The 11,972-nt window shown below is 47.9% G+C and overlaps 1 protein-coding gene across 1 annotated transcript in view; it reads left to right on the top strand.

Annotated features, from left to right (window-relative positions):
* Window positions 1-11,042, top strand: part of ALDH1A3 (aldehyde dehydrogenase 1 family member A3) — a 35,077-nt gene extending 24,035 nt beyond the window's left edge. The window contains exons 10-13 of the mRNA XM_028122808.2: window positions 2,859-3,023; window positions 4,206-4,363; window positions 5,203-5,277; window positions 10,970-11,042. Coding sequence (XP_027978609.1) covers window positions 2,859-3,023; window positions 4,206-4,363; window positions 5,203-5,277; window positions 10,970-11,042 — 471 coding nt within the window. The remainder of the gene's footprint in view (window positions 1-2,858; window positions 3,024-4,205; window positions 4,364-5,202; window positions 5,278-10,969) is intronic.
* The last annotated feature ends 930 nt before the right edge of the window (window positions 11,043-11,972 follow it).

The raw sequence follows: 11,972 nt of genomic DNA on the forward strand, positions 1-11,972 counted from the left end.
GCTCCAGAATCTTTCAGGTTTATTTGGCAACTGAGCAACGAGGCGCATAAACGTTGCGCAAGCCACCTGGTGGGGGCAGGATCCGATGCCCTCTTCAGCAGAGCCAAGTGCAGCTTCCGACCTGTCCTTTGGGGTCTGTCTGACTCTGTCCCTGGTGGTGCGCCCAGCCTCATCCTTCACTTCTGGAAGGCTCTCCTTCCAGCACTGGAAGGCACCAGCGGACATTTCTTAGGGTATTATTAGATTGAGACAATGTGTTCACATGGACTCATCAGGAAGAGTGGAGTCTGGATATGCAGGCTCTCCACGGGGACCCAGCACTGCCCCCAGGACAGACAGGTAGAAAATGGTCACAGCCACTCAGGACCTGTATTTGGTGAAGCCCTACAAGCCCTCTTGGCCTCCGGGGAGGAGGAAAGGGCAGTCCTGGAACTTTTAACCCAAGACTTGGTTCACCCAGAGAGAAGTTGAGAGAACCTTGAGATATTACTAGAATCAGTGGAGTTGTTTGAATCACTTTTTTAGGTGGGGGTACATTCACAGGGGTTAAAACCCAGAACACATAGAAAGGTCAGTCGAGAAAAGGCTTTCTGCCATCCTCCCCGCTCCATTCATAAGCCTGGTTCTTAATCTCCCCTCCATGGGTATCCATGGTCATAGTTTCTCACGTATCCCTCCAGAACTTCTTTATGGATATATAATCAAATATGAATATGTATTCTCATTTCCCCTATTTTTACCCAAAAGATAACTAACTGTGATAGCTCTCCAGTTTTACACCTTGGTTTTTGTGCGCTCGTAAGAAACTTGGAAGAGCTTTCCACACTACGGGTCATGAGAACCTGCCTCATTCTTTTTCATATGTAAATAGAGTTCAGCTGTACGAATTCACCAGAATTCAGATAACATGTTCTGATAAAGACGTGGGTGTGTGCGGTTATGCACAATGTCACAGAGTACATCATTTTGCACACGCACAAGGAAATCCGGGGGACACGGTCCTCAAGTGGGATTGCAGAGTGGGAGCCCATTTGTAATGTCTCTAAGTGTTGCCAAATTACCTTCCAAGAGGATCAACCAACCTATGTTCCTACCAGCTTCGTATGGGCTTGTCTGTTTCTCCAGCCGTACTGACAGAGCATGGATTTTGCCCATCTGATGCCCATCTGATCACTTGGTTTTAATATGCATGTGTGTCTTATGATGACTAAGGCAGAACATCTTATCACGTTTAAAAGCCACGGGTAGTATCTTGTCTATCAACTGCTCATGTGCTCTGCCTATTTTTCTCTTGTATCACTGGTCCTTTTTCTTACACTTCCAAGAACTCTTGAAACGTGAGGGAGATTAGCTCCCTTTCTATGATATGACTCGTCAGGTGTTCCCCAGTTTGTGCTTTTGCCTTTGACTTTGTTTACACGATGGCTTTGCCTTTTTCTTTACAACATACTCAAATTTATCCATCTTTTCTTTTTGGTTTCCGGATTTCACGTCATAAAAAGACCATCAGCACCCCATGTTTAGAGAGGCTTTTTCCCACATGAGAGAATTTGAAAACTTCCATTTTTCACGGTTAAAGTTTTGATCTGTTTGGAATTTATGCTGGTACAAGGTGTGAGGTATGGATCCAGCTTGGAATTTCAACACTGGATCCACACATCAGGAGATGACTGGTCCAGTGACTTGTACGGTTTGTGCCCACTGGTTCTGAGAAAGCTAGCCTGCCCCTCAGGAACAGACAGGCATCCAAATATACACCATTGGGTTTGCTTGTTTTTTTGTTTTTGTTTTTTTTAACTTTATTTAAAGTTGTTTTAGTGAAACCAGTTTTTCCATCTAAAAAGCTCAACTACAGCAAACCTATCAAAACTCTGTCTCTCTCAGCCAAAGGGAGGGGACTAGCAACAGGGTCATGGTCAAGAACAGGGCACTCATGGATTCCGAAAGAAGGACCACTGGGGATGGGGAGAGCACTTCTTCCCTTGAGCACAGTATCCCCCAAAGGGTGCCCTTTGACATTTGGTTGAGTGCCTTGTCTATAAGCAGAGAATTAGGCAGGGGGTACAGGGTGCACTCTGGCTCAGGAGATCCCTAGACAAGGTGGCAGAAGGCAGAGGCTTCCTGATGATCTGGCTCCTCACCAACAAGGAAAGTTCATCCATCTCACCTTCAAGCTCACGCCACTCGATTTCCAGGGCGGCTGGGTAAGATGGTCAGCTTTCCTTCTCCCTTCTTCTCTGCACCATGGATGGACAATTCCAGTAACTAGCACCCTCATCCATCGTGCCCTGTGAGAAGGGAGCAGGGTTTCCAGATAACCTTCGTGACACTCAGTAGATTGGAATTCAAATAAGCAAAGAAGACTTTTTTAGCATAAGCATATCCCAAATTAAGGAAAGACTTTTTAGCATAAGCATATCCCAAACATTATGCTTATGCTAAAAAAGTCTTTCATTGTCTTTCAAAAATGCCAATTTAACTGGGTGCCCTGGGGTTTTATTTGCTAAATCTGGCAACCCTGGAAGGATGCAAAGAGTTGGGAGAGCAAAGTGACCACTTCAGATCTTGTTTCATTCATGGATTTGCTTAACAGCATGGAAGAGGGCAGTGGTATGAACAGACCGTACACCTGGAGAGGATGAAGAGAGCCTATCTCCCCATCTCTCCCCTGCTCCAAAGAGCCTAGACTTGTGCATCGGAGGAATATTTGCATGCAAGGCACATCTGTCCCATGAATTATGACTTGGCAAGACCACTTGGGGGCGGGACAGCTGATCATGGGAAAGCCCACTGGACCCATCAGATGGCAGCTACCGCCCTGATGGAATCCAAGCTATACTTCTCCTTGTGTTTTGCAGATTGACCAAAAGCAGTTCGACAAAATCCTTGATCTGATCGAGAGTGGGAAGAAGGAGGGAGCCAAGCTGGAATGTGGGGGTTCAGCCATGGAAGACAGGGGGCTCTTCATCAAACCCACTGTCTTCTCAGAAGTTACTGACACCATGCGCATTGCCAAAGAGGAGGTACTGGGGGCTGCAGGAAAAGCTTCATCCCAAGGGGACTCTTGTGGGGCACGGGGGGTGAAAGGAGTGGGTCTTACACACAGAAGTCTTCTCTAGGGCTCAGGGACCCCAGAAGTCTTTGTGAGGGGAGTGTTTTCCTTTCTCCTATGGCCTTCTTCCTCTCCTTTGGGGTCCTGAGAAAAGCCATCTTGCCTACCTGCCTTTGGGAACCCCAAGCACTGTATAGTAGAGTTTGTCCTAAACCCCCCATTTTCCATGCATCTCTGAGGAGCGACACGCCCTCTTCTGTCTTCTAACACATCCTTGGGGTGGCCCATCATGGAGGCTTCTTGCCACCAGTGGGCTATACCAGTGGATTCACGGCCCAAAGCTGCCTCCATGGCCCCTATAGACTGAACTAAAATGACCGGTGTGTTCATTCAAAGAACATATCATGGCTGGAATTCTCTTTGAAGTTTTCCATCAGGAACATCCTTGAAAATGGTGGAAATTGAGGAGACCCCCATAAGAGTGGGATTCTAACTTTCTCTTTCAATCTCACCATTAATCCGGATGGACACTTGTTCCCACCTAGGGTCCCGCGTGGCTGGACCCTGGGCTGTGGTCTTCTGGGACTCGAGAGAAAGTGAATCACTGCTGAGTACTTCCTGTGTGGGTATTTTATAGACTTTCTCCTAGAGACCTTTATGGGGTTTTTATTTTTATTTTACACAGCAAGGAACAGTGTCTCCCTCCCTCCCTCCCTCCCTCCTCTGGGAGTTCTTAGGGAGACATTTTATGGCGTCCTCGTTGATGGAAAACATCCCACCAAGAGGTCGGGGCACACGGTCCTACAGCTGTGCCCCTCAAACACCCTCAGCAATAACTTTCCAAGGAAAACTCGCGAAGTTTTGTCTTGTGTGCACATCAGAGGGCTGGGGCTTCTCAGAAGCCCTGATGACACTAAGAGAGAGAAGCCTGAAACATGCTTTCAGTTGGTATTTTAAGTTTGGTTTAATGGTAATCCTTCCCTTCGGATGTCAACCGTCAAGTAGCTCAAAAGATCTCTGGAGGTTCTTTTGTGCCCAGCCCTCATTCCTCATGCGTGTGAGCACGCTGGGTAAAACAAAGTCAGTGCTGGCTCAGAGCGGATGCCCTTCCTTCGGACGCACCTCTCACTGACCTTCTTGCAATTCTTCGTAGATTTTTGGACCGGTGCAGCCAATACTAAAGTTCAAAAATATCGAAGAAGTGATAAAAAGGGCAAATAGCCTTGAATATGGACTCACGGCAGCCGTGTTCACAAAAAACCTCGACAAAGCCCTGAAGCTGGCTTCTGCCTTGGAGTCTGGAACTGTCTGGTGAGTAGCAGATGTGTGTGTCTCAGCTCTCCTGAGTTGCTGACTTGCTAGCTTCACGGCCCTTCTACGGACAGACAGCTTCCAGTCACATCATCTGTGCCAAGGGCTGTCTTAGAGCTGTGCTCCGTCCTCATGACCACCTCTGAGATAAGCACCATCATTGTCTCTATTTTACAGGGGAGGACATGGGGACACAGAGAGACTGGGTGATTGGCTTAGGGTCACACGGGTAGTACGTGGCAGAGCAGAGTCCGGAGCCAGCCGGCCAGCTCCGGTACCCCTGCTCCTGACCACCGAGTTGTGCTGCCCCTTGGACTCCACTCCCTCCACCTTTATTTTTTATTCTGACTCTAAAAGCAGTGCATGGTCTTGTTCAAAGGGAGGACCCAAGTCCCCGCTTCACCAGTCATCCTGCAGATGACATTATCCTCCCAGGAAAGATGATAATGCTGATAAATATAAATCGGGGCTCAGAGAGGCTGAGTAGCAAGCCCAGAATCCCTAGGGCCAAGAAGCAGGAGAGCTTTGAGGTCAGGTCTGGCGCATTTCAAAGCTAAATCTTACTCCCCAGTGCCACAGTTTCCCTCTTCTTTCTTCTCACCCTGACATTCCCTCCTATCCCAGTGAAAAGCTTTATGGCTAGGAATATTCAAATTTTAGCTTCTGGTGGGGAAGAATGAGAAAGCAGAAGTTGAAAATGCGCTGTTTCCATTATTAAAACTTTGACGAAAAGTCGTGCTCTAGGCAACCGTCTGCTTCAAGCCCCTGAGAGCCGGGACACCCATGACCCGGGTGGGTCTTCCCCAGGTAATCGTGAGCATCTTTCCTTCTTCCTCTAGGATCAACTGTTATAATGCCATCTACGCACAAGCACCATTTGGTGGCTTTAAAATGTCAGGAAATGGCAGAGAACTGTAAGTATTTGTTCACCGCATGCCTGCCGGCAGGTGAATAAAACACACACTACATTCACAGGGTGGGCAGGGCGGGGGGGTGGGGGCATTCACACCAGTCCACTGACCTTGCCCCGTGCCCCTGTGTGTCAGGCCAGATCAGCCACGTCGGGAAGGCGGGTGGCCCTTTCCCTCTCACCCCGTCTCCCTCCCGCCTTCCCACCTCTGCCGCCCTCCACCTTCATCCTCACGCCGCGCGCGCTCCTTCCGGCCCCAGGACCGACTTCTAGCCTCAGCTTCCATGCCCTCCCCGGCAGTTACCACACATGGGGATGTTCAGTAGACACTTGGCATAGGCTCCCCACATGAGGACAGGGGCGGAACTGGAAAAGTGCACTTTTTGCCAGACTCACACAAACCCCAGCCCTCAGCAAGGAAAATGGGCTCTCTCCCAGGTCGGACTCTGGCCCTGTCCGCCCCACTAGCAGAGGCTCCATGGACAGACTCGGGGCTACTATGACTCCTTCTCAGTGCCTCTTTGGGAGACATGCTGCCATGTCCTCCGTGTCCCCATCACATCCACCGCATACTCCTGGAGGGTTGCTTTCTATCTTGCCCACTGGGAAGATGAACTCCATAGGCATAGACTCAGACAGGCCTTCTTGTGTCTGGCCCAAGATAAAAGGTCCAGGCACAGAGCTGGACAGAGCGTTCCGGGAGTGGACACACTGTAGTTTCCAGCTGGACGAGGCCTTCTCTCCCACGTCCTTCTTGGTGGTGCTTGGCATTTTACTAGCCTTTGTGGACAAACAGCTTGTGGGATCCATCTTCCCAGGAGGACCATCTGTGACAACATGCAGGCTGCTCCTGGAACATCTCAGAGGGCCCCGAGCTCTTACTCTTAGTTAAACAGTTTGTGTTATTTATATACAAATGCATTACCTCGTACTTGTTTGTATGTCATCCAGTGGGAGCACTCAGATGCTTCCCCTCGGCTTGGGCAGCTCCCCTTCCAGATTCTTCATAAAGATGTTATGAGAGAATGGGGCTGGCTTCCCTCCCTGAACAAATGCTTTTGACCCATCTCCACGGAACTGGGGTCCCTTCCCCCATCTTGGTCTTTCCTTCTAATCCATTCCTGAGTCATGGCAAATATGCCAGAAACATCTGAACATCTGAGTAAAATATGTCCATTGGTGTCCCTCTAATTCCTATGACTCGTTTCCCCTTCAGGGAACCTCAGTAAATTCTCAGCCATGAAAACCCTTTGCAGAAATCATGTTTCATCCCCAGATGGCTTGTTTGTGTTCTGTTCTAGGAGCCTCTGCTTCATTTTCTTTTTACATCCTCCTGCTTGAGAGAGACATGAGGCCTGGGCTGGGGTCACCTGGGTCCCTGTCAGAGCCCCCCCACAGCTGTAGTACTCATGACCACTGGCACGTGCTGGGCATAGACCTTCCCAGGCTCTGTATGAGCACTTTGCATGTGTCCATTCATGCCACACTCACGACAGTCCACGAGATGGTGTCTTACTTTGTTCCGCTTGCTATACCAGAATACCACAGACAGGGTGGCTTAAACAAGAGACCCTGGTTCCTCACAATTCTGGAGGCTGGAAGGCCGAGATCGAGGTGCCAACAGATGTGGGGTCTGGCAAGGGCTCCCCTCCTAGTTCATAGAAGGCCGTTCTCACCATGTCCTCGCATGGTGGAGGGGTGAGGGAGCTCTCGGGGGATCTCCTTTATAAGGACACTTATCGTTTTCATCAGGGCTTCCAACTCTCCTAACCTAACCACTTCCCAAAGGCCTCGCCTCTTAATACCTTCCCATTGAGAGTTCTAGGGCTTCAGTGCATGAATTTTTGGTGGACACAAACATTTGGTCCATTGTAGGTGGTTACTACCACTAACCACCCTTGTTTCTGGGTGAGGAAACCCAGGGATGCTGGGGAGGTTCCATGCCTTTCCCGGGTCATACTGCCAGTAAGGGACAGAGGTGCGGTTGAACCCTTGGACCCATCACACCACGACGCCTTGCCCAACGGGGGTGTCACCTCTGTAAGCCACGTGGACTGAAGCCAGCCAGGGCATACATAGTCATTTGTCTCTTCTGATCAGCTGCCTTCAACCAGGCAGGTCATGACCGCTGGGGGGGACCCAAAACCCCACAGGATCCTCCTCTCAGAGGCCAGGCGTGGCCTCCCGCTGCAGCAAGAATTTTGGGCCCCGCACAGACGGCCTTGGATGTCCAAGCTGCAGGAAGGGTGCTTGGGGCCCGCCTGACTTCCAGTGTGCGCTGACTCACCCGGCCTATGGCTTATTGCTTTCCTCACCTGTGCCATTTCTGTCTCCCTTCCCCCCTGCCCTGATCGCCCTTCCAGGGCCTCAGCAACCCCACCTGGCGCAGAGCACAGCCTGGGTCTCATCCCCACAGCCGGGACTTTTTTCAATGTGGTGGTTTGTTTTTTGTTTTTTGTTTTTTTTTACCTTTGGCATATATTTTCCCAAGGCTTTTGATAAAGCACTTTAACATAATTCACAAGGAGCCTGGAAACTGACTTGAAAACCAATTTCTATTTTCACTGGTCTCTGATTAATGTCTTCATGTCGCATCCAGTTCTCCTTTTGTATGCTGGAGCACGGTGCGGGGGATTCCGTGGTTTTCCCCAGCCCGGGCCGCCTGGACCGGGCGGGCTCTGTGCCGCCCACCCACAGGCCCCTCCGGCGATCTGTTCCTGTGCACGTCTTGGGGAGAAGCCTCTAAGTTCTCTTCCTCCTGGACACTTTCCTTGCTGGTTTTGCAGTAACAACAACAACAAACAACAACAAAAATCCACACAATCCACACAAGATGTATGGAAAGTGAGGCCTCCCTCCACGGATCCTCAATCCCGTTTGTTAGAAATAACCACTGTTCCATCACCCATTTTGTTTCATTTGTTCACTTAGCCAATACTTAATGAGCACCTTTAGGGCTCGTGCTGGGTTCTGAGCCCAGAACGGTGATCGCCCCTCCCCCTTCCAACATTCTGGTGAGGTCGAATAGGAGAAGGGCTGGGCTCATGGATGGCCTTGAGCACCAAGACCGTCATGACTGGGCAAGAAACCCATTAGGAGATACCACAGTGGATCGAGTAAGAGCAGCAAGAACTTGAACTTTGGCAGTGATTGCAAGAATAGGAAGAATAAAGTGATTGGTGTACTTCATCTTACAGAAATGGTTTAAGACTGGACTGTATTTGTTAATGGGCTAATTCGCTGAACATACTTTCATCATTTGGTTTACTTTTCTTTAGGAAGTTGTTAAATCATTAACTACTTTGAATTTTTAACAACGCAACACTAGATGCTCACTTTTAGAATTACTGTGCATTTTCTTTGCATACAATGGATGTACGTATGTGCATTCTTTTCTGTTTCAAATGAAATGGGAGCAAACTACTTTTTGGTCTTGAGAATGGGCTTTGGATATGCCTCCATTCTTTTTATTAAGGGTCTCCCGTGACGGACTTTTGTGTTATTTCCAAGGGCTTTTGCTATTACAAACCATGGTTCTTCCTTGGGCATAAATCTTTATGCACTAGTGGGAGATTGTTTTCAGAATAAAGTCCTAAAATTGGGTAATCTGCTGCATGAAAAATGAGCTCCCACTTTTTTGGTTTGCAAGTCTTTTATTGTGAGGGTGTTGAGCATATTTTTCACACTTACTAGTAATCTGTATTCGTTTTTCTGTGAACTGACTATTCATTCCCTTTGTTGATTTTTTCCATTTGATTGTGGGGTTTTTTAATTGGTTTTTAAGAGCTCTTTGTATATGAAGGAATATGGCACTGTTTCTCACACAGTGTGGTGAATGTAATTTTTTTCTAGTTTGTCATTTGTTTTGGGGGGTTTGAAATGGATTTTCTGCTTTACAGAAGTTGAATTCACCATTCTGCATATGGCTTTTATATTTTGTGTTACGTTTAGAAAAGATTACAAAATACTTCGCTCATTCTCATGGGTTCTTGAACTATTTGTTTTAGGAAACTACCAAAAAAAATCTCAATGACGTATTAATTAAGAAATAATAATATTACTTTCTACCCTTTATTTTTTACCTGTACATACAGCTCTATAATAAATCATCTCCAACCATTATAACGACAAGGAGGCGATGGTATGCCCATTTTAAAGATCATGAGTTGGAGACTTAGGGAAGGCTAAGGACCTGCCTACATAGGTCTAAGCGAGTGGTTCTCCAATTTGAGCTGTATCAGAATCCTCTGGCTTGTTAAAACACAGATTTCTGGGCCCCACTGCAATAGGTGTATTAGTTTTTTATAAAACAACATAAATGTATTACCTAATACAGTTCTGTAGGCTAAAAATCTGACGGTCTCACTAAGTTGAAATCAAGGTGTGTGCAGGGCTACATTCCTTTCTGGGGACTCCAGGGAGGAAATATGTTTCCTTGCCTTTTCCAGCTTCTAGAGGCTTCCCACATTCCTTGGCTGGTGGTCCCTTCCTCTATGCTCAAAGGCAACACTGTTGCAGCTCTCCGAACCTGCTTCTGGGGTCTAATTTCCTTCTGACTCCCTTCTTCTGCCTCCCTTTTACCCTCTTAAGGATCCTTGTGATACTTCAGGCCCACCCAGATAATCCAGAATAACCTCCGTATTTTAAAGCCAGTTAATTGGCAACTTTAATCCCATCTGCAACCTTAATCCCCCTTTGCCCTGTAACCTAACACCGGTTCGGAGGATTGACACGGGGGCATTATTCTGTCAACCCCAGTACCTCAGGGGCAGGGTAGGGGGCCTGAGAATCTGCATTTTGTGCAAGGTCTGAGATGTCACTGAGGCTTTGAGACCACACTTGAGAACCACAGATCGAAGGGATGACATGGGACTCTACAGACCCTCCAGCGGCCACCTCAATTTCTACCTCTTTTCCCCAACAAGAACACATTTTTATTTACTTAACAGCAGAGCACGTGTTGTAGAGGCATTTATTTATTTATTTATTTATTTATTTATTTATTTATTTCACGATGTGGAGGCATTTAAACATACCCAAAGCCGTATCTCAGTTCTGGGAAGTGGAGCTGCCCTGAAGGATGGCCCATGACACCTGAGAAAGGTCACCGGGCTCTGCAAGACATAAAGAAGGGACAGATACCAAAGAGGCAAACTTAAAGGTTGTGGTCCCCCACTTGTGTCCAGTATGTGCTAATGTCTGCCCCCTTCGCTGCTCTGGGCTGGCCTTACTCCTTTTACAACTGGTTGCCAGCTGTGGGCTCTGAGGTCGACTCCAGGCCCTCCGTGTCCCTGTTCCTTGTGGATCCTCTGGCCACATCCCCCGCACCCCTCCTCATTCACCCACGTGGGCCCTCTTCTCGCTCTGTACTCCCCACCCAGGGAATCCACCTCTTTTTCTCGCCCCCCATCCTTTTCATTCGTTAAAGGCAAACACTTAGTCCTTCTGAATATTTCCAAAGCATCACACATCAAAAAACCTGATATTTAAACTGAAGTCATACATCCAGTTACTTAAACGCACTAAAGGTGTGACGCTCCTGGCTATTTCCCTATTAAGTCATCACAGTCTGACTGTGGGCACAGACTCCACACTGCTCAACAGAGTAACTGACCCATCAAGCGTTAGACCACAGTTGGCAATGAAAGGCGAGGTGACATGCCCGTTTTACGTTCTCCTCTTTCCTGTGATCACAGTGGTGAATATGCGCTGGCTGAATACACAGAAGTGAAAACTGTCACCATCAAACTCAATGACAAGAGCTCCTGAAGGAAAGGCGGGCTCCTTCCTCAAACCTTTGACAGCTGAATGTGGCAGATGGAACTTTTGCCGAAGAAAACCTGCATTTCCCGCCTTCCCGGGTTACTCTGCTCTGGAGACTTTAAATCTACTGGATTTGAACGATTTCAATTTTCCTCTCACACTCCTGTTTCATTGACCAATATGTTGTGTATGTGGCATTGCAGTCCTGCCTGGGGATGGAGCTAGTGGCCATTTCCGTTTTTCCCTTTCAACCAGGTCCCCCAGGGACAGTGAAGAGGCTCAGGGCGAGGCCAACAGGAAGTGGTATTTGAAGTCTCCAGCGGTCACTTAAAAATGTTTTGCCGACTCTGACTCCAATAAGAACTTGGAAAAACGCCCGGCTTGTTCTGCAAACAGGGCCCTGCACCTGTGGCCTCCTCGGGGTTACCTGCCCACAGAACAAGCCCCTCCCACCAGTTAGTGGGAAAGAAACAGGACTAAATTCAAAACCAAACAAAAACAGGATTGTGAGGACCCAGTGTGGGGAGCTTTGGGGAAGCAAGTACCGTGGAAAGGTACTGAAGGACTTGGGTGTGAAAGGGCGTGGGTCTTCAAGGACTGCCTCTTGACATTGACCATGGGACTCAGCTTAAAACCCAAACTCCTTTTGGAATATGACCGAATCAATGCCCAGCATGCTTCTCTAAAACTATGTCACGGTCTACCTTAACCAAGGCACTTTCTTAGGCAGAGAACATCCCTAGTGTTACCATCACTGCTGAGGACTCAGTACTCTGACATGACGACAGCATGGCAACCGCATTTTACAAATCAGAGCCATAATTCGCTTTTACAAATTATGAATTTCTACCACTTGCATTAATGGTTTATGATCAGCCTGTGTAGCTCTCTTTGTCTCCAGTTTGGTTATCTATTTTAGATTAGCAAAACATACAC

This window comes from Eumetopias jubatus, unplaced genomic scaffold, assembly GCF_037043125.1.
Source record: "Eumetopias jubatus isolate StellerSeaLion01/CBP00866 unplaced genomic scaffold, mEumJub1_p1.0 scaffold_7, whole genome shotgun sequence".
In the NCBI taxonomy this organism is placed as follows: Eukaryota; Metazoa; Chordata; class Mammalia; order Carnivora; family Otariidae; genus Eumetopias; species Eumetopias jubatus.